We start from the raw sequence: 22,415 nt of genomic DNA on the forward strand, positions 1-22,415 counted from the left end.
ATACTGTGAGTGTATTGCATATAAATGTATGTGTATTGCTATGTGCAACATGTTTGTAGAAGTTGTTTAATTTGCCTATTTATAGTACGTATAAGGATGATAAATTTTTGCAGTGTTAATTTTGCCGTTGTGTACATTCTGATTGCTAACAGTGCCTTTATCTTTTTTAGGGGAGAACTGATGTTCGTATGGCCTATATTCAGTTTGCTCTTTCCTTTTTAATTGCTGGTGACAATGCGATCTTGACACAGGTGCTAGAGTTAAAAGGTACTTCACAATTGCTTGTGTATTTCTTTTTTTTTTTTAAGGCAGAACTTTATACAGGTAATAATAAATACGAATTAATTCAAAATGTGAACAAGCTAAACAGTATTAGTAAGATACAAAATACATGTTTTTAATCTTACTATTTGAAAAACTTTAAACTTCTTCAGTATTTTAGTGAGTTCCTCTTCTGCTTGCGAATAATGTTTGCTATCTGCAAAAACTTTAAAAAGCCTTTGGTGACACAGATGTAAAATGGTAAATGTAATATAACTTTGAGGCCATAAAATTAGTAAGCAGAAAAAACTCCCTTCATGGCCTCCAGCCTTGCTCATAGCATAGTAACAGTGGATACATTAAAAGGTGGGTTTTTTTAAGTGTTAAAGACTGTGTGTACTTTAGTTTTCCTTTCTGTCCTCATGCAGGACAACTCTTATGTGCTCCATTAGACCGCTTTTTATCAATGAATTGGAAGACCAGTGTAATGTCCTTTGCATCCCTTATTAAGGAATTACAAGGGTGTGTAGTCAGGAGTATGTTACAGCCATATTTCGTAGAGAATATGCTCAAACTGAACTGAGAAAGAAGAGGATGCAGAAAGCTGAATCTTACATACACTTGGTTAATACTCAATCCCTTATGGGCTGAAGAGAGCGTAAAACTTCTGTTGACTTTAGTAATTTGAAATCTACCGCTGATGGTTCACAAGTTGTGAATTGTGACCCTTGGTAAGGTTGTGAAAGAATTCAGGAGGGATCTTGAAATACTCTTAAGAGAAAAGTAATTAGCTGGCATCAGTTCATTTCTTCTAAAGTGAGGGAATGAGAGCAGACCATAGTTACTTAATTCTGCTGTTTGCACTACCCTGGGGGCTGCTGATTTCATTTAATTGCTCACAGTTGTTCAGCTCTTTCAAAAACGGAAAATGGCAGTGCACACCTAGATGCAGTTAGCACAGCTGGCTTTCATTCCCCTCTAAGATACTGCAGGTCTCTATACCCTGAAGTTCTCTAACTTTGGGATGCACAAGTGAACCAAAAGATGATGTATGTGGTTGGAGATGTAACCTCTAAACATTTGAGAATCGCTTGGTGAAACAGTTGTGAGTCCTTCAATGGAATGGATAGGCATTTACTCAGATTTAACTACTCTGTAGCACACTGGGGCCCAAAGTACATTTGAAGTTGACAGATGCTGTCGCAATTAAGTGTTAATAACCAAGTTGGCATATTAGCTAGTTATGATGAGAATAGGTTTGGCAGCATTACTTGTTCATCACTGTAGTTGCAGACACATCATCCTTAACTCTGATTGCAGCCTTTTGGTTCATCCTTAAATATAACAGCAAGGTAAATAATATGACATTGAAGAGAAATGGGTATGAATTCCCTGAAGTATTTTAGGATGAAAATAGCTTTCACTTTTTCACTTTAACGTTTGAAATGTCTTCTTAGATTTCATACCAGATATTCTTCGCTCTGAAATAAAAGAGGACAGAGTTTCTACTATCAATCTTCTACTTTCTACGCTAAGAACTAAGGTATGATATACCCTTGAAATTGTATTATCTCTTGTTTTCCATTTTCTTAGCTGCTGGAAACAGTTTTGCAGTAATTTCTCATAAATTGCCCAGCTCTTTAAGATGCTGGCACTGTGCTGCTGCTGCTGCAAGTTTGTGTCCATTACTGATGGTTTGTTGGAGGTTGATATTATGGCTGTATTACTGTTTCAGGACTGAAGCCTATTTTGCTTTTCCAGTGCCATCTTTTAAGGGAAATAATTGCAATAGCTTGTACTTGGATGGTAATTTCAGCTCATCTTTAGTGTGTGGTGTCCAACAGAGTCTGATTGTTTCATGGGTTGCAATTGCATCAGTGCCAAGCCTGAAGGTCAAAAGAACTGGAATCCTTTTTGATTCTTCCAGCCGAAGTAAGATTTGTCCTTCAATTAATATGTCTCAGGAGATCAGCTAGTGAGTAGATTTGTTAGCTCAGATCTAAGAAATGATAAAACAATCTTCTTTCCAGGAGAAAAAGGATTTTGTATGGTTTTAGTATGGGGACTGTGACATGAAGAGGGTTTCTAGGAGCTGCCCGGTTGCAGTTGAAGAGTGTATTTTTCCACTGTGTTTTTCTTTTCATTTGAACTTCATTTGTAGCAGGTTCTACCATTTCTCCCAGCAGCTTTCCATGCTCCTAGCCTGTGGCTGTGCTGCTCTAAATAGATTCTGTGCTCTTTAGTCTGTCCTGTCCAGCATGTGCAGAAGTTGGTGTAGAGTCCTATGGCTTCAACCACATCAAGACGGGAGGAGGAGCATGTGAGAGAAGTGTTAAAAGGACAGGCAGAACCTTTGTCTGCTGTAATGAGTGAGCTATGTATGTAGTAGAAGAATGAAGTGTGTTGCTAGTTTGCCAATATTTTGTGATAACTTGCAAGAATTGTTTGTTTTTTTTTTTTGTTTTTCCCCATTGTTTTCAGGTGGTTCAAAATAAAACTATCACCAAAACACAGAAGGTGCGCTTTTTTACTGCAGAAGTGTTGATTCACATTGCTTCACTTTACCGGTGGAATGGGATTACTGATGTCAGCCCTGGGGATTTAAAGGTCTGGTAACTTAATTCTTTGTAATTTCTGGTCATTGTCCTGCCTTTTTTTGGTTTTCCCCCTTCTTGCAGCCCACAGTTAGAAATAGTTCCCTGTTATTCTAACCTTGATAAGCTCAAGAAGAGGGATCTGATGAGGCTAATTAAAAAGAACCACTGACTTTCTGCTGCTTCTCACTGCTTGCGTATGAGGGTTTGTTTCCCCACCCTGATTGCCAGAACTGCAGTGCAGATCTGTTAACCAGGGACCAAGGGGTCTTAGGTGTGAATACTGTACTCCATTTCCTGGGCACATTTGTATCTATAGGAGAGTATATCAGGAGCAATGGTCTTATCACATATCTTATTCCCATCCTGCACAGTGATCTGCTCCCAAGATGGTTGCCAGACTTTTCAGCTTACACTGTTTGAGAGGTTGTCAGGGTTTCTGAGGGTTGAGCTCTTCCTGATTCTGCTAGTCTGTGAAATCATACTCCTAAAGTCATAGAAGAGGGAAGGATCAGGGTTGCTGCTGGTGGGGGTGTGCTAATAGTGCAGATGTTTTGTCATCTTCTTATAAATAGTTTACAGTTTCACTTTATTTTTCTTAATCCTGTATCTCTTTCCTCCCCTTTACTGGGGGAATACCTAAGGCATGGGATAAGCACAGTGCAAAGCAGTAGACAGACTTGAATGTGTTTAATACAGAAACTGAAACGTCTGTTGTTAATGAGAACAAAAGCTAAACTCTTTTAGTGTTTCTTGAAAAGGAGCCTTATAAAATTTAGGGTGAAATTGTTGTAAGATTTTTTCTCTGCTATCAAAAATAGTATGCCTTTTTTACTCCTTTTTGATTTTTCTAGGTGACTCAAGGTTCTGACGAGGCGGGAAAGATGATGGTACGGGAGCTTGTTCATAATTTTTTGATGGACCTTTGCTGCTCTCTGAAACATGGCATAACTTTCTATGATCCAGGTCTTGGAACTTCTGGCAAGTAAGTCACTGGACAGCTGAGATTGTATGTGAACATTGTGCTAGAAACAAGATGGACCTCACTAGTTATCTTGTTTGCCTATCCAGGCCTTTGCAAGTAACTTTATTGAATTCTACTTCTATCTCTTTTCTGTGACAGACAAAAGAAATACATTGTTTTTTTTGTTGTTGTTTTTTTTTTTAAACTTCCTAAGGTGAAACTATTGTATCTCCTTGTACCTCAGTGTACTAGAGATTGGGCTGCCCTATTTTAGGGGCTTAGGATATGATTTAGCGTAAGGTGTCCCTGCCCACTGCAGGGGGGTTGGAACTAGATGATCTTAAGGTCCTTTCCAACCCTAACGATTCTATGATTCTCTCAGCCGTCTCCCTGTATAACTAGATACAAAGTCTCGTGAGGTGTGATTTTGGACCATAATTTTTTTTGATGTGACAGTAAAGCATCAAAGCTGCAGTGTTCACCAGATGGTGGTTAAAAAACTAGTCTAATTTACATCTTGCAGAATCAGATGTGTCTTATCCCAGATTTAAGTGAAATGCTGACGTGGATTTCAGTAGTACCAGAATTTGGCCTGCAATACCTAATCTGGAAGCATCTGTTTGCCCTACCATATCCATTTGATAACTAATTAAAATATGTGTGCACTAAGATTATGACTGATAGAGGAAATAATTGAGACTATGCTTCACGTTAGCTGTGCAAAGATGGGACTGATATCGAGTGGTGTGACAGCAGCTTGTTTCTTGCTTTGAGCAAAATTTTAATTGGTATTTATCAGGTGTTTATGAAATTCTCACTTTGTTTAGGGACATAGAGAAGAAACCTTTAAAAAAAAAGCCTGAAAAAACAGAGGAAAAACCTTCCAAGTTGAATATTGAATTTTAATTCTACATTTTTAGCTTTGTGAAGTTTGTTTAGAATATTTCTGTGGTTTTAATTCAAAGTAATTACTATTTGTCATGCAGGAAACCTGGTGGTAAATTCAGCTCTTATTTTCTGAGTATAAATGTAGAAATTTTGCCAGCAATGTGAGAGGTCTTGCCTTGAATTTACCTCAGCTACAGTTGGAGGAGTTGCAGGGTTATCACATGTAAAGTATCAGAATAAGGATTTGTTTTCTAAAGTACTTTTTTGTCTTCAACAGGGGAGGAAATGTGGTGCTTCTGCATTTCCTGCTTGGTTTAAAAACTGCAACAGAAGATGAACTGGTTGCGGATCTCATGGTGAATATTCTTAAAATATGCCCGGATTTATTGAATAGATACTTTAAGGAAACCCGATATTCTTTTGTTCCTAGACTGAAGTCTGCTTGGATGGACAATATGAAGTTACTCAGAAAGGTATGAGTATGAATGATTCACACCACCTCTTCACAGAAATAGCTGGTCCCAATACTGTTTTGTGTTTTTGTTATCCTTCCAAAACCTGAAGTAGTTTTTATTAAACAGTAGTGCAGAATTATACAAAATTGTAATAGGAAACATAGATAAAGTCAAACAATCCTGACCTACAGAAAAGTTACCAAGCCAAGGAACTTGGTAGTAGATTAGTAAGCTTGCCTTTGATTGCAGATAGATATTATAATGCCATTCTTACGTAAAATATGGTACAATTTAGTACAGAGCCTGGCCAGCCTGTGATGTGGCCATTTTAGGTATAAACTAACTCTGAATTCGTAAATTTAGCCAAGGTCTTCCTACTGACAAGGAACAAGATTTCACTGATTTCAGAGGAATTAATCTGAGGATCAGGAAGTCGATTTTTTTTGGTTATGTTTCAGAAGCAGCTGTTCTATATCAGAGGAAACTCGCATGTCTGAAGATGTCTTGGGTTCAATGAATGTAAAGGCACAGTGCTGCAGAGTTTATTAAAATCACTAGAAAGCAGACAGGCACAAGATTTCATAAATAATGATTTTAAAAACAAAACAGTCCAGCAGTGGGAAAGTTAGGTGGCTGAGGTTTAAGTGAGCTGCAGAAAGGACTTAATAGTTCTATGTAACACTGTCAATTACTGTACATATGTTAGGAAAGAAGCAGCAGGATGCTGTTAAATGTCAAAGATGGTAAATGGAGTGGGGGAAATGGCATCCTGTTTTCTGTGGGTGCTGAGGAAAATGAACCATGGCTCAGAGCCACAGCTGCTTTAACAAGTGTAGACATAACGTAAGTTGCACAGGCCAGGGGGCTGTATAAACATTTAACTAAACTGGGAAAGAAGGAATTGGTATAAGAAGCAGTGGGAAACATCACACTGATATATTTTTTGAAATGTAGCAGCACTGAAGCCCAGCTAGGAGAAACTTTTGTCCTTTCCGAGTGTTCCTCTTCCTCTTTGTTTAGCTTAAAATAGGCAAGTAGGATCTGTAGTCTGTTGAAAAGGGGTAGCCTTTAGCAGGGATGTAGGTCACATACAGCTGTTCCATTTATGAGCAGGAGTCTGGGGGATGCTCTGTAGCACTTCTGTGTAGAAGCTGGCATTTAGTGCTGTCATTACTATTGACAAGTCAAAACCCTTCTGTAAAATGCTTCCCAGAAGAAGCTGTTATCTCCAGGGCTATGTGGATGTTGATTAAATTGTTTTTATTTCAGATCTATGAGGCTCAACCAGAGATCTCCAGTTCTTTTAAGACTTCAGAGTTTATTCCTCTTCCCAGGTTGCTTTCTATGGTGATGGTAACAACAGTCCCTGCAGTGTGCAATAAAATAATGTTCACCCAAGGACTAAATGTAAGAGCAGTCTATAATAATTCAGTCTATAATATTTTTCTGTTTAATACTGATTGATTGGTGTCTGTTTCTATAAATATATTTCTGTTTAATACTGATTGATTGGTGTCTAATCATCCAAGAAGTTTCTTAAATTGGTTAATTACATATGTTTTATGTTTGTCCCAGCATAAATCTGGCTTGGGAAAGCACTGGAAAATGAGCTAAAGCCCATTGATACTGCTTCCAGGAGCCATCCACAAGTACCAATTCTGCCAGTGCTCACTAGGTGGTTTTAGCTTGGAATCTAAAAAACTACAGATTCTTTTCTGCAAGTTAAGATTCAGGAAATAATTAATTTGTTAACAAATTTTAACATATATATATATATAGTACAGATCATGTGCAAAGCATAAGAGGAAGCACTGAAAGGTTATTAATTCAACTTCTTTACTTTAGTTACCCAGCACAGTAGTGAAGCACAGCATACTGTCACTTGTATCAATGATTCTGAGAAGAGCCTTGAAGAATATTGAGTACTGTTTGAATGAGGAAATTTGGCAAAAGTCAGAAATCTACACACTCTCAGTGATGCAGGAATTTGTACAGCTGTACAGAGAAGCCATCAGCAAGGTACAAAGTAGAAAGAAAACTGCAGTCTAATATGAGTTGCTTTGCAGCAGATAACTAACTACTCCTCTGCACCTTCTGCCCAAATGGTTGTGGTCTGGCAGCCAGGAGATAGTTTCTTTGGCCAGGGGAGGGGAAGGCTGTGGGTTAAAGATGTTAATAACTGGTGTGGTAGTAGACTACATTTCCTAACACAGCTGGCTGACGGAAATGCAAATGGAAGTCTGCTGTGAGACAAATTTGTAACATTGACAGCTATTGTACTGCGAACAAATTCCAAAGCTGGCTGACAGCAAAATCTCCTGGCTGAAGTAAATTGTAGCCAGCAGAGCTCGCTTAGAAGTTACTAAACAAGATAGCATTTGAATTGAAAATACACCATGAGGATGAAGAACCAAACATAAATTTTTCACAGGAAACTTCTTCAATAAAATAATCTTTCTAGTACTCATGTTCTGCAGGAGTGAAAGTGATTTCGCGTCTATTTCTGATTGCATACAAGGTCTTGGTGAAGAGCAGCAAATCCTCATGTTGACTGGTTGTGAATATTTTTAATCACAGTAGCTTTGTCTCACACAGAGGAGCTGTCGCAATTTACTTCTTTTGCTTTTAGGTTTTACCAGACATGAATAATCTAGTGGCTGTCTGGCAGTCCTTTCTGAAGCAAGGGAAAGAGCACCACGGTGGCCAAGAGGACAAAAGGGAAGGTGATGCCCCCACTGTGAAGGCAGCAACTGAGACAGCAGAAGTTGCTGAACAGCATGGTAGGCAAAGCAGTTGGAGTTACTCCTTCTTACATGTATGTGAATGACAGTTGTGAAGTTCTTATTCCATATAAGGTTGTTATCTGCAGCAGAATGCAGATGTCACTTGTACACTTAATATTCATCTTTGCATTGTTCAGTTCTTTGGACAGTTTAATTCTGACCAGTGTCAGAATTGCCTGAGAACACAGTTTGACAGATAGGCTGCCATTGCTAATAGGAGGTTAAGCAGTTTGACTTTCTGATGTCACAGAATCACAGAAGGGTTGATGGTGGAAGGAACCTCTGAAGAGCACCGTCCAAACCTTCTGCCTAAACCTGGTTGCCCAGCAACGTGTCCAGACAGCTTTCGAGTATCTTCAAGGACAGATTCCACAACCTCTCTGTGCAACCTGTGCCAGTGCTTGTTTGCCCTTGCAGCAAAAAAGTGTTACCAGATGTTCAGAGTGAACCTCATGTGTTTCAGTTTGTGCCCATTGCCTGTGGTCCTGTCACTGGGCACCACTGAAGTGAGCCTGGCTGGGTCCTCATTGTACCCTCCCTTCAGGCGTTTACATACATTGATAAGATCCCCCTGAGCCTTCTCTTCTCCAGATGGAACAATCCCAGCTCTCCCTTCCCTTCCTTTTAGGAGAGGTGAGTGCCTTCATAATTTTTTGTGGCCCTTCACTGGGCTATCTTCAGCATGTCCATGTCTGTCTTGTACTGGGGAGCCCAGAACTGGATACAGCATTCCACATGTGACCTCATCAGCACTGAGGATCACCTCCCTCCACCTGCTGGCAATGCTTTGCCTAATGCAGCCCAGAGTACCATTCACCCTCGTTGCTACAAGGGTGCATTGCTGGCTCATGTTCAATCTGATGTCATCCAGGACCCCCGGGTCCTTTCCTGTCAAGCTGCTTTCTGGTTGGGTGGCTGCCAGCATGTACTGGCAAATGGGGTTGTTCCTTCTCAGATGCAGGGCTGTGTAATTCCCCATGTTGATTTTAACTCTCCTGTCTCAGACCTTCCTATTCTAGTAGTAGTATTTTACAGCCACACAATTCAACAGGCAGGGAAGCTGATACACCCAAAAAATAATTTTTTGAGGTGTTTTGTTTTTGAGGTTTTTTTTCAAGTAGTTACTGTGGCTGCACTAAGGTTTGTGTTGCTGTAGCACAGGAGTAGAAACATGCAAATGCTGGAAGAGAGAGAGTGGGCTGCAGTGAAGGCTTCAGTTTTCCTCTCAAAACCAGTGTACCTCCTGAAGGACTTGTTTTCATAGTCCCATTGCAGGGAACTGGAAGTTTTGGTGCTCTCTGTAGCTTGGCTAGCAGCCTGTAATGTTTTGCTTATAGACTGAAGAGAAATCTACAGCCAGTTTCATTTCCTTCACAGGGCATGTTCCACAGTGAGACTTCCTGGAGCAGACAGTTTTTCAGTGTATGTCCTTCTATGTGTAGCTTTGGGCAGCAAAAGAGTTGTCAACACTGACACTCCAGGGCTCTTCATTGGAGGACTGCCTGGTGAAACCAGTGGAGCAGCTAATCTCTAAAGTACTGTAGCTGTAGTTTCTCTGCATACTTGGGTGATAATACTGTACCATTTACTCTCAGCTCAGTTTTACAGCTTTATTTGCACTGAGGCCACAAGGTAGTTCTCTTTTTTTTAATGGGAGCTGAGACTCAGCAAACAAAGGCAAAGTTTATGCATGGCATCCATCCAGTTCTTCATAGTTCCCTGAAGGAGATCCAGGTAACAGGAAAAAAGTAGGTGTTAAAAAAGTTTTGGCTGCCCTTCATTTATTTTGCTTCCTTTCATTAGTGACTGGATAACAAGTAGCTTTTATGCATCCTCACGTTATAAACTAAAAGAATATTTAACTGCTGAGATAGCTTTTCCTAAGAAGTAAACAGCTGCCTTAACTGGAGTTGATGTTTCTCTCGTACTTGTTGCCATCCTCTTGCCAAGAGGTCACATTGACAAAGTATGATTTTGAAAGAGGGAAGGGAAAGAAAATAACCTTTAACTGAAGTAATAAATTACTAACAAATTAGTTTATTGTCTCCTGCACTTCTCCAGTCAAACCTACCTGGCATTAGGTAAGAATAGTGTCCCTGGCAACCAGCAGTGTGAACATATCCTTCCCTTCCCTTTTTTCCCTCTTGTTCAGCCTTAAAGAGCAGTGAGACTGACTGGATTCTTACAGTGAGTGTTAAAATGTTGAGATTGTCTTTAAAATCAGATTATAAATGACAACTGCCAACTTAAGCACTGAATAAGCTGATTTAGTTTTAAAATTATTCATGCAGAAAGCTAGGGAAGGAAACTGGGGATTCTCTGGTTGTTTTTTTTTTCCATTTCTTCTTGTTAGTGAGGAAGATAACTCATAATTTCATAGGAAGTCAACTGGAAATACATGAGTAATTCTTATGTAGGGTAATGTAGGTGCTACACTGCTTTTTTGGTATGAAGGAAGGAGAAACTAATTAGGTAAACACTTTGTTTAGGTTCAGATGACGCCGAGACACTGTTTCTGAAAGCTGCATTGCTTCAGGTCATATGCCTTTATCAGAAGGTTGTGCCCCACTTGGTAGCACGGAGCAACTTTGATTTTAGCAAGTTGCTAAAAGGTATGTGATGGGTATTTCTATTACCTTCATTGTTTTCTCTGGCTATTTACAAAGTCCACAGGAGAGAGGAATGTTTGCTTTTCTGTGTACATAGAGAAGGAACTGGTTTCTAGAAGTAACCAATTATAGTTTCTTCATTGTGTTGACATTTATTGCTGCTATTTCTGCAGTTCTCTGGCACTGTGCTCTCCTAAATTCCATAGCTGCTCTGCTACACTCAGTTGTTGTAAGTGGTAGGTTGCGCTACAATTTTCCTCTTTGTGTGTCATATTCTTGCAAATATTTGGTCTTTATGTGGTTTTGATTCTAGTGTTTCTGAGAAAGATGTATGTCCAACTCTTAATGAGATGTAGGTGTTTAATTCTCCTAGACTGATGTCAACAATCCCAGCATAAGAAAGCTATTTCCAAACTCTTATTTGCCACAATAATACAGATGTTTGGTTGTTGGTTTTTTTTAACAGGTCACAGAAGGTTTGGGGTGGGGGAGAAGCATGTACCAATTCACCAGTCTCCTCTGGAAGTCTTTTAACATTCAAGTATTTTTTCCATTTGCTGTGTTTTAAATTATTTTATCATGGTTTGATAGTTTATGGGAAGAAGAACGTTATTCTGTATGGTGTTACCTTCCATGGAAAATCTAAATGAGGAAGCACTTTAGCAAAATTGTTTTATTTTTGTTTCTGATGTAATGTCCACAGAGGGTATTCCTCTTCATGCACCAGAAGTAAACAGAGATGTTCTGTACCTTGATGTAGCAAGGATGATGAGCCACAAACTGTGGGCTGTGGGCAAGATCCTACAATGCTGCTTATGGTACAGTAAATACAGCTGTTTAAAATTGAGACTGGAGAAGACAGCAAGATGTTGTTTGGGCATCACTGCTGTCTGAGTGCCACCAGAGCCTGTACGCCACCCAACTAGAGCAACTATCTGTAGTTTAGGCACATCTGGGATGTGTAAGTATAGCAGTTATGTAAATGCCTCGATTAAAGTCTATCAGGGAAAAAGGGTCTTTAAACAACTCCCCTCCCTCTAAATCATCTGGTGTATGTGTATGGTTTTTCCTCCCTCTGTCAAAGCATATTTGATTGGTTTGTATGCTTGGTGACTTATCAAATCATTATTTCTTGCATTGTTCTGCTTTTCTCAAAATGGACAAAAAGCAGGACACCTTTTTATGAAGCACAAATCTCCTGGAGGGTATGTTTTGTGGCAGTATTAAATAATCAAGTTGAACAGGCTGGAAAATAAAGTGTCATTCTCAAACAAATGTAATGAAGTGAGCCTGGATATTAATTTTGATGAAAGAAGACATGGTAGAAAATGATGGTATAAATTAATCATGCAACTTTGTTCTCTCAGATGCCAGTTCGAGAGTTCTGTTGTTCCTTCCCCTCACCCTGATTAAAACATACACTCCAAAACCAGCATGTTTTCCACCTTGTAACAATATGTTTAAACAGCTGGTACAGTTTTATTTGGTTTTACTGTTAGCTAGACTTTATAGTGACTTTGAAAAATTTACTCTTCTCTCTAATGTGGACCACAAGATAGTACACACACTATGGAAAGCACACTGACAACAAAGCTTTATATAGCTGATCTCTGCATGTAACTGAACTGCAGCTAAAGTCTGGGCAAGTCAGTTTTTGGAGCACACTGTGAGGATCCCAGCACAGCTTTGTGACCTCTAAGGTGAATACTTCTGAGGTTATGCCATAGCAGTTGTTATGAGCATATGACATAAGTGATGAAGGGAGAGACACAAGGGTAAAGTTCCACTACCTGTAGCAAATATTCTAATACTATAAGCATTAAGATTTGTTATTGACATAAATTCTGTATTTTGGTTTCCAGTTTGTCCATCCTTTTTACATCCTGTAGGACACAGCTGGTAGATTTTGTATTCCATTGCACCAGTGATAGCTTGTGCAAGGGGCAGGTGTTACCACTCTGAGGGCTGGATTCCAGCCTTAGTTTGGCAGACAATCATAGTGTGTTTGGGGATCTCGTGTTGTGAAAATTTGTGGATTGCCAGCTTACCTCACAGTGATGGTTTGAAGCCCTAAATGACTAATGTTCCTAAGATCTCAGGAAGATATACCAAAATAAAGTTCATTGTACTAATTTCAAACCTTAGGTATCGTCACTGAAAAGGGCCTTCGAGAGGAGGTCCCTCCTGTGCTGCAGCACCATATACTGAAAGTGGCTTTGGAACTTCCTGCAAATAAATTTGCCTGGTTCAGAGTACAGGTAAGAGACTTCACAGCAGGTTTATGTTTCTTTGGCATGCTGTCCTCAAATCTTTACATCTGGCACTACCTGTTTGTAAACTAGTTGTAAACTAGTCCCAGGCTTTAGGAGGTGACCCTTTTGTAAAACCAGCAGGAATTATCGTCTTAGTACTAGTGAAGAATCCTTTCTGAGATTAAAAGTTTTTCTGCAAGGACAGAAATTTTTGCCTCCCTGATGAGGGCTGGACAAGGTTCCTTCAGCTCTTGTCTGGAGAGGAGCATGAGTGAGAATTTGCTGGTTTCCACTCATGTGGGAAGCCCGAAATTTCACTCCAAGGAAGTGAGCTGATGAGAGGAGCTGTCCCACCCTGGGATGGCTGGGTTTTGACATTTGTTAAGACTGTCTCTCCTCTCCATAATTACTGGAAACCTTCAGGGCCCCTCCTCTCTTCTTTCCTGCAGCCTTGTAAAAAAGAGCATGCTGTAGAGGGTCTGGTTTTTATATTTAGAGAAAGAAGTGGGCCTAGCTCTGGGGGGAAGCAGAAACCCCCATGGGTATTGTGACTGTGACCCTGCCTTTTAGGATATTTTCTGCCCCCTCCAGTTCACGATAAAGGAAAAGTGAGGAGTGATAAGAGCAAGCAAAGGAAAACCTGGAAATGGGCAAAGAAGCTACAGTATTGTCTTGTGGGTTTGCCCTTTGAGTACAGACAGGTTTTAACTGAAAAGAGAAAAGCCAAATCTGGCAATATTACAGAGGGTTATGGTTGTTATACATCAAATACAAGTCAGTGAGAAAAGCAGGAAAGATGGCAGAAGGATTTTCACTTGATGTTCAGGTAGTATTCAGCATCCCTGTGACTTGCATTGTTTTCCTTTTCTTTAGGGATCAGTCTTTTAAATTATTACATTTCTTGTTCAGACAGTACTTGTAGGAAATCTGAATTCCTGGAGATAACAGAAGTAGAAGAAGAATAGATGACTGGAGAGGAAGGTGGCTTTATCTTGGGCTCTTGTATTTTGGGCCCTTGTATGAGTTGATGTTTCTGTTACTCCTCTCTTCTCCCACTTTCCAAAAGCCGATTGTGCTGGTTTTTTCTGGCTCACTGAATGCAAAGTAGGGTAAATGATCCCATTCATTTCCAGCCTTGGTATATTTGGGCAGATCTATAAAATAATGTATTGCATACCTGCTTCAATGCAATGTAATCCTGTACAGTGTTGCTGTGCCAGGGAAATTTTAATTTATTTTTCTTTCAGGATGTCTCCGAGACAGAGAAAGTATCTGGTGAAAAATCAGTGTTCTATTTACTGATGAAAATGTTTGTTACAAGTAACCATTCTCATCTGAAAATTTCAACCAAAAAACTGATCGTCAAGGTAAGTGTTTGATCTGCAGTACCAGGATATTCACTATATCCCATTGGTCTGAAATTTCAGAGTTGTGCATTTTTTTTCTTAAAGCATATACCTTTACTGTGCATAGTTGTGTAGCCAACAGAGTCATATTTGGACGACTGTCCTTGGAATTTCCTGTCAAATAACTACCTGTTAAATAATAATTGTATGAAAGTAAATGCTGTCGACTGAATTTGCTGCAACAGTTGACAGAATAGTAAGGAAAATGTCTTTAATGTTTGCCCACCCCCCAGGCTGAATTAGTTGTGATACTGTAGTAAATCACTGCAGTTTGTGTCTGCAAAGGTCTTGACATGGATCAAGAAGAGATGATTTTTTTTTTTTTTTAATTTTTAGCTTCTAAGCCCTGAACAGGGCTCCTTCAGCAGTGTTCCATGCTAATAGTGCTATACAAGTTTGTATACAGCTTTATGCACTTAATTTCTGTGTTTAGCTTCAATAACAGGGTGCAGCTGTAATGTTCAAAGACACTGAAGTAAAGTTAGAGTTATTGAATTAGGTTTTAGTTGACCTTGATCCCTGCAAGGGGTTAAAGTCAGGCTAACTTTGTCTCACAGTAACTAATACTTCAATCAAAAGCTACCTGGTACAGTTTTCCTAGTGTGTTTAGATTCTTATGCTGAGCGGAGATGTGGGCTGCCTGACTCATTCTTGTTTCCTCTTTTAGATTCAGTCCATTTCATTTTCTCTGAAGAGAACACAGGAGCAGTGGAGTTAGGGCAGTTATGTCAGCAGAAAGGCTGTTAAGAATAGATGTTAATGAGTGTGTTTTGCTTATTTTTCAACACAGTGCCATATAAGTGGAAGGCATGTTTTTGGATTTCACATTCTGTTCCTGCCTGTTTTCATGAGAGCTGCCAGTGTATTTTTACTTTGAGACTGCCAAAAATAGTTAATTATTTAAAAATGAATCTTTTTTCTTTTTTGTTTCCCCTTTCTTTAAATGAATTATCCTGTCAGATTATTGTAAGCAGCAGTGTTATTTTTGTAGCTGCTGGTGGTTTACACAGAGTAAATATAGAGCAAATGAGCTGTGATAGCTTCCTTTTTGTGTGTGTGTATGTGTAGAAACAAAAGCATAGATTCATCCCACATAACTACAGTCATCTAGCATAGGTGCCAGAGTTAGGAAGCTGGTGAAGGTTTCTGCTCTTGTTGAGAGGGAGGGTCAAACAGTTCTACCGTCGTGCAGTTCAAATCTCCTGTCATCTGGGTTGTCCTTCAGACAGCTTCTCCTCCTTCTTTTCCTTCCTCCTCCTTTTTAATTTTACAGACAGAACACAGGGTCACCAAGTTCCTAATTTGGGCACCTGAGATAAGGGGCTGAATTTAGAGAGCATGGAAGTGGGCAAAAATTTCTAAATATGTTAATGACTGATACTTGAATGTGGTAAAATAGTGTCTTCCTCACCACCCACAGCATCTATGAGTATGCTTACGCTTTTCTCTGGACTTCACTGTTGTCATGACTCACTGTTCATGTATTTGACTGTTTACCCATCTGCTCAACTCTTCTAAGGGCAAATAGCCTGGTTTAGATTTAATTTAGCAATGGTTTTCCTTTATATTATATCAGAAGTTTTCAGAAGCCTCCCTACAGTCTCCTCTTAAGGGTATGTTCCCTTTTTTTAATTGCTGTAATGGCATAAAAATGTACAACCCTCTTAAAGCATTATAGCTTGCTCCCCTGATATTACAAGATTTACTAAGGTGAAGGGAATGGATGCTTTGTGTCCAGGCAGCTTTGACCTCAGTAGAGCTTTTTGCTGACTGACAACACAAGCACTTCATAGGATCACAGAAGGGTTTGGATTGGAAGGGGTCTTAAAGCTCATCTAATTCCAACCCTGCTGCCATGGGCAGGGACACCTTCCGATAGACAAGGTTGCTTCAAGCCCCATCCAACCTGGCCTTGAGCACTGCCAGGGATGGGGCAGCCACAGCTTCTCTGGACAGTGTGGTCTATGATTCTAAGACAGACTGGCTGTGGCTCTGTGATGTGGCTTCCCCTCTTCTGTGTCACTGCACCACAGGCCTTGAGGAGTGAAGCAGCAGAGGGGCTGCTGCAGTGAGCAGCATTACAGGTAGCACTATGGCTTCTAGGTCTGGTGCATATGGCCCCAGCATGTGCTTGATTCCTGTGTCTCAAGTGCTTATAGAAGTCTTGTATTCCAAATGCATGGAATGCACATTCATGTGAGATTGCCTTGTGCTCACTGCCTGATCCGGTGAATAGGTATTTGCAGCATACTTGAATGGAGTACACATGGGATCCATCCCATACACATGGTCAGTGTGAGGGCAAGAACCAAGTGGTGTTGTACTGAATTTGTGCCGCAGACAGCAGGTGAGAGGAAGAGAGGCTCTGAGAAGACAGGAGCAGAAGTTGCTCTCATCTGATTTTCCCAGTTGTGAAGAGAGTAAGCCATGTTTTGCCTCTTACTTTGGTCATTTGTAATGCCCTCTTGTCTCTGCCCCAGGACTGCTTCTTGGCGTGTTCCTACAGTGCCTGTGCATATCTGGCAGAGCTCTGGGTTTCATTTGTCACCTGTGAGAGAGTCATGCTTCAACTGTTGATTTTGCTGACAGGGCAGTAAGAAAACAGCCATAATGAAGATACTAGGCCTTGGTCCTTGTCACAGTGAGGCCAGTTGATACAGTCATTGGAGATTTTGTTTTAAAAAATGCATTTGTTTTTACCCTTTGTTATGCAGTTTCAGTGGTCCTAGTGAGTGGGAATAAGGCCTATTGCACTGAGGGGTGAGAAGAAAATGACAAATATTTTTCATCAACCTGTTCTTCTTTTCTTTTCAAGAAGAAAACATGCAGTTGCTATACTAAAAGGTCTGTGCTTTTGGGGGGTTTTGTGTTTTAGTAGTTTTGGTTTTTTTTATCCCGCCTTTGGCTTTCTGGACAGGTTTTACGTGACAGCGGAGTGTTTGAGTACACATGGAAGGAACTTTCAGTTTGGCTGGAACACTTGGATAATACAGAAGAAGACAAAAAGGAAGCAGTGATTCAGTTTTTGGAAAGGGTAACAACTGTTCAAATTAGCTGGATAAACAGTCCCAAGAATAGAAGTAATGGAAACTAATGATTTTGTTGCTATTGTTGAGAAACCTGTCAAAGATTGGTAAATGAATTCTGAGAAAAACAATGTTTGTAATTCTTTATACGGAGCTGACATCTTTCTTGTTTTGGGTGGGAGGACAGTGAAATGATTTGTAGAAAAATTAAATCCAGAAATACAATTTGTTATTGCAGCATTGTTGATAAAAGGGTAGAGTAGGTGCCTGGCAATAATCATCTGACCTGCCAAAATTACCAGACCTGCCAAAATTATCAGACATAAGTAAATTATAATCTTTTACAAGAAAACTTGACATTTCCTGTTTACTCTTAAGGATGTTGAATGCCCAGTGCTTCCTTTTCATTGCAGTTTCCTCAGGAACTCAGTATGTGGTAGCACTTTGGGTACAAAATTGCAGTGAACATTTCTCTATTCATTTGACCCAGTGTCCCATATACAGCAGCGGTAACCATAGGCAGATTCTTGTAGAGCTATATAGAAGCTGTCTTCCTAAAACTTTCCCAGCTTCCAACTGCTTTTAGCACATGGTCTTTCTTAGCAAGATGTGGTTCCTGTAGACCTAATAGCCTGTGTACTTACGTTTCTTTCTCAACCTTTATTAACAGATCCTGTTGAAACTGGTGACCAACCCCTATCCGTATACAGATAAAGCAGCAGACCTTGTTCAGGAAGCAAGTATGCTCCAAGTTAATATGCTCAAACAAGATTCTGATAATGTCAGCATCCCCATCTCTCACATTGATGGTATGTGTCAATTTTTTTAACAGCAGAAAATTCCAAGATTTTATGCTAAATTTTCTAGCCCTGATCTGCAAACTAAAGACTGATAACTGTAGAAATCCTGCTTAAGTAAGGACCTACAGGATTGATCCCTCCAGTTGTATTTAGTATCGGAAGCAGAAGTCTGAATTGCAAAGTTACCGTTTCACCTCCAGAAGTAATTGCTGATGCAGTTACACCATTTGAACAGTATTTTAAACCTCTTTGCAGACTCCTGGAGCAGCATTTTCTAACTAAAATGAAAGCAATTATAATTTTTTTCTCTGGGGCTGCTCGTATCTGTTCATCCAGGAGGAAAGGGCTGGGGTGCCCAGAGAGCTATTTTACTCCCAGCCACCCAGATAGACTTTTGCTGCTCCTGCTTTCTGGAGTCACAGCATTACTGCAGACAAATTCAAAATTGTGCAGATGTGGACACTTGGACAACTTACTATGAGCTAATTTACCATAGCTCTTCTGCTAAACAGTCAATGTGTAGAATTTTACAGTGCATAAATGTAAGATAATTGAGACACTTTAAGTACCAGATGGATCAGTTCCCTTGAGTTAACTGTGTTGCAGAGTTATAATGCCAGCCACAGAATAAATTGCATCTTCTTCTTATGTTAAAGATGCTTGACTCTGTAATGACCAAGATTTGGTTCCGTGGCCATGTAGAGCTGAGAAACTCTTCAAGGACTGCTCAGGATGTTCTTTTAATAGGAAAGAGGCTGCTTCCTTCATACTTTCCCCCCCTCATACACGTTTCCTGTCGCTGTTATGCTCTGATAGTCCTTACCTAATACAATCATGATAGCAGTAGGTGATGCACCTCTTCACTTCCTTACTTCTGTCAGCTGGACAGCAGTGTTGAAAGGCAAAAAGTAAAGTTAAGCACATAGTAAGAGACAGTGATTTTTACAATTGCATTTACCATTGCATTGCTAGACAAATGTGTCTCTTACCCTTTTTTCTGCTTTGGGAATTCAGAAGCTGCCTTGTATTCCTCTAGTGCTGGACTCTGCCTCTGTTGTTTTTTCGTTAGTCTGAATCTTCTGCTTACATTTTTTTTTCTTCACTTAATAGATGTTCTGGATATGGTGGATGTCCTTATTGAGGGCAGTGATGATTTAGATGAAGAAATTGGGTTCACTTTAAATGAAGACATGATTATCCAAACATTTCCATTCAGTGCTGTTGTCCCTGCTGCATTAGAAGCCAGGAATATATTGTTGCTTCAGACTGAAAATGGAACAGGTACAGACTTCTTTTTCTATGTATTGTCTATGATGGTGGAATGGAAGTGGAGTGTTTTTTGTTTTTTTTTTTTTCATTTTTACCCAGTGATTTCCTCAGGACATTTTATCTTCACTGCAAGCAGGAGGAGGTGCAAATAGATGGTGTTCCCTGCTCAAGAAAAGCATTAAAGCTTATGAGATGCTTCTGTCCTTTTTTTCCTGACCCTGGAGAAGCTCGCTTTTGGTTTCTTGAGTGAGGAAAATCAGTGGAAACGCAGGCATTCTATAAACTGTCATTTGACTCTAGGGAGTCCCTACTGTGGGAAAACAGACTTGCCCAGGTTAGAAAAAGGGAGCTCACCTTTCTCCCATGAGATGCAGGGAAGTGGAGGAGGGAAATGAGCCCCAGCTCTTGAGTGTAGTATAGAGGGAACTGAGGAGCAATGCAGGCACTGTTCCTGCATTGACAGTCTTGGCCTGGAAACAGCTGTGCTTTAATAACAGAGTATTTTAAGCACAGAGTATGGAGTTCACAAGAGAATGGTGGTTTCAATGGCTGTAGGCAGCTCTTCCACTGAGACCAGTCAGCAGGGGAGAGAGGACTGGATTGTTGAATGAAAGCATGCTTTTTTCCAAAGAAAATTTCATCTGAGATGGGGCTCCAGGGGTGAACGTTGAAGAGTTTTACCACCTCCTCGAGAAAAAGGATTCGTGGAGTGAGGAGTCACAGGGGCAGCAATTGGCCTCAGCAGGATTTGTCAACCCCACAGCACCTCCCTAAGTCCTCTGTATATTTGGCTGTTGTGTAGAACAACAGGGGTGGAACTGAAAGTCACAGTTCTGGAAGAATATTGTCCATATTTAACCAGTGTGTGCTAAACCTGGCTGTTCCCCCCCTCCCCCCAGTACAAATCGGTTCTCAGGTGGTGCTTGGCTGGGATCCTTATCCATCAAAATTCAGACAAGTTTAGCATAATACGGTGAAGGTGGAGTTAGTTTTATGCCTGTCTGGAAGGAAACAGGCCAACCTGAGGAATTTTGTTGAAGTGGGTTATTATTTACTTCAACAAGGAGTACTGTATGGGGAATTTTCCCAGATATCTCAAAGGGTCAGAAACGCTTGTCTAGTTTATCACGATCACCTTTTAATGCTATTCAGTACTTTTCTGAATGGTTCTATTTGGCCTGTTGCCCAGGCCTTAAGGAAGGAGGGTTGCCCTAGTGTCTGTGCTCATGCAGATTACTTCTGTCAACAGAAGTTTAATTTTTTATTTTGCTTTTCTAGGAGCACACATCATAGAGTATCTTGTTGCTGTTTTCACTGATCTCCTGCACTCTCAGAGAGAACCCCTTGCCCTCTGCTTGATGTTCCAGCTCTATGATAAAGATCTGCAGTCCCTGAAAGTTTCTAAGTATCCTCAGCTCTACCGATTTAACCAGTACTATAAACTCTGGATACCCCAGCAGTCTCAGGAACCTGTGGTATGGAGTACCTGAAGTAATCTGAATGCTTGAGCCAGTATTACCTCAGAGTGTATAAAGGCTACATTTCTATCAGAAAGCGCATTTACATTAAGCTAATTCTGTATTGATTCTTTATCACACCGAGACACAAATTTGCTCAAGGGCTTTTCTCTAACAATGCAAAAGGTCTTTGTTGTGGTTGGGAAGTGAAGCCAGGGCTTAAAGAATGTACCCAGTCACCCAGACTACAGCTCCTTGTCAGGCACAGTGTAGCATAATGTGTGATGCGGCCCAAGAAGCCAGTTTATGGTGGCTGGCGTTCACCCAGGTGTGGGTTGGAAATGTATCGACCAGCTGTACTAGGTGCTGTATTTATGTTAACCCAGCAATAACCATGTGCAGATTCCCCATGGGACACTTTTGCATAGCTCTGTGATAGCAGGACTGTACACATGTGCTCCTGAATCTTCAGTCTCAGTTTCAGCACTGGGACAGTTCAGAAACTTTTGATTAATTTTTATTTTTCTATTTTTTCCAATTTCAAACAGTTTAAAAAACCCAAAGGGGTATGCAAAGAACCCGCTGTGGCCCTGGATTCTGTATTTACAACTTTGCTAAGAGAAGCTTATGAAAGAGGAAGCAATACCTTACTGGAAGACGATATCCAAACAAAATTGAGAGACTTGGCTTCCCAGCTCCCACCTGAACAGCTTTTGTTAGGAGTAAAGCATGTGTTGCTATACCTGAAATCCACAGTGGAGAACTTTGGCAACGTAAGAGCAATATTGTGATGATACTGGGGTTCGTTTTATTTTAATGCAGAAAGTACAAATTTTACTTAGCTATTAAGACTTAAGGATCCAGTTCTGCAGCTTTTTTGTGTACTCAGCCCTCACTGAGGGTGTAGAGCACCAGACAAACTTGTATCTAATTTGTAAACAAATATCTGTCCTCTAATTGTTGAGGAGTTTTGGATTTGGTTTGCATGGGTTACCTTACTGATCTGTGCATAGTGCATATATACGCCATATTTAATCCAGTTCCTGGGCCTCCGTAAGAAGCCTTTCCAGAGGGTGAAATTAACTATTTTGTGTTACAGCAGAAGTCAAAGTATAGATGAAAGTCTATTAAATATTTATTTGACAACCTGAGACTTTTATTAGAATCATGTTTCTACAGGGGGAGTGATTCCTTCCCCACAGAAAGACTGTAATCTGGGAAGTTCTTAGTTGATTTCTGTCCATGTTGGATAATTATCCTTCTGTTCCCATCCTTCTCTTTTCTCAAGTTCTGAGGTGTCTGTATTTTCACAGCTTAGTAAAACTTTTGGTCCTCACCTTATTGACCTCTATGTGGACCTGCTGAACAGCTGCTTATGCCGGGGAAATCAGATAGAGTTAAATAATCAGCAGAAACGAGAAGAGCAACGGACTGAATCAGGTCTCTTTATGGATGAGGAATCTCTGATTACAGAGGAGTCTTCAAATGACAAGGTACCAAATCCCTTGATGCACAGGCCAGAATCTCACCTGTCAGTAAACTTTGATTTGATTTATTCTGTACAGAAATAGTCCTAAGTTTTGCTGAGCTATTAACTAAAGCAAATGATCTTAAACACAAGCAATTTTGAGCACAAATTAAGTTGCTATAT

General features: G+C 40.1%; 1 protein-coding gene across 1 annotated transcript in view; it reads left to right on the forward strand.

Moving 5' to 3' along the window:
* Positions 1-22,415, forward strand: part of URB1 (URB1 ribosome biogenesis homolog) — a 52,515-nt gene that overhangs the window by 5,223 nt on the left and 24,877 nt on the right. Inside the window, exons 5-21 of the mRNA XM_057410159.1 lie at positions 171-267; positions 1,719-1,804; positions 2,743-2,868; positions 3,710-3,840; positions 4,985-5,180; positions 6,432-6,569; positions 7,008-7,181; positions 7,792-7,942; positions 10,435-10,557; positions 12,700-12,812; positions 14,054-14,173; positions 17,130-17,246; positions 17,909-18,047; positions 19,149-19,319; positions 20,586-20,782; positions 21,313-21,537; positions 22,078-22,257. Coding sequence (XP_057266142.1) covers positions 171-267; positions 1,719-1,804; positions 2,743-2,868; positions 3,710-3,840; positions 4,985-5,180; positions 6,432-6,569; positions 7,008-7,181; positions 7,792-7,942; positions 10,435-10,557; positions 12,700-12,812; positions 14,054-14,173; positions 17,130-17,246; positions 17,909-18,047; positions 19,149-19,319; positions 20,586-20,782; positions 21,313-21,537; positions 22,078-22,257 — 2,484 coding nt within the window. The remainder of the gene's footprint in view (positions 1-170; positions 268-1,718; positions 1,805-2,742; positions 2,869-3,709; positions 3,841-4,984; positions 5,181-6,431; positions 6,570-7,007; positions 7,182-7,791; positions 7,943-10,434; positions 10,558-12,699; positions 12,813-14,053; positions 14,174-17,129; positions 17,247-17,908; positions 18,048-19,148; positions 19,320-20,585; positions 20,783-21,312; positions 21,538-22,077; positions 22,258-22,415) is intronic.

The sequence above is a fragment of the Pezoporus wallicus genome, unplaced genomic scaffold (assembly GCF_028554395.1).
Source record: "Pezoporus wallicus isolate ANWC-B61680 ecotype Strahan unplaced genomic scaffold, APGP_CSIRO_Pwel_v1 contig_7011, whole genome shotgun sequence".
In the NCBI taxonomy this organism is placed as follows: Eukaryota; Metazoa; Chordata; class Aves; order Psittaciformes; family Psittacidae; genus Pezoporus; species Pezoporus wallicus.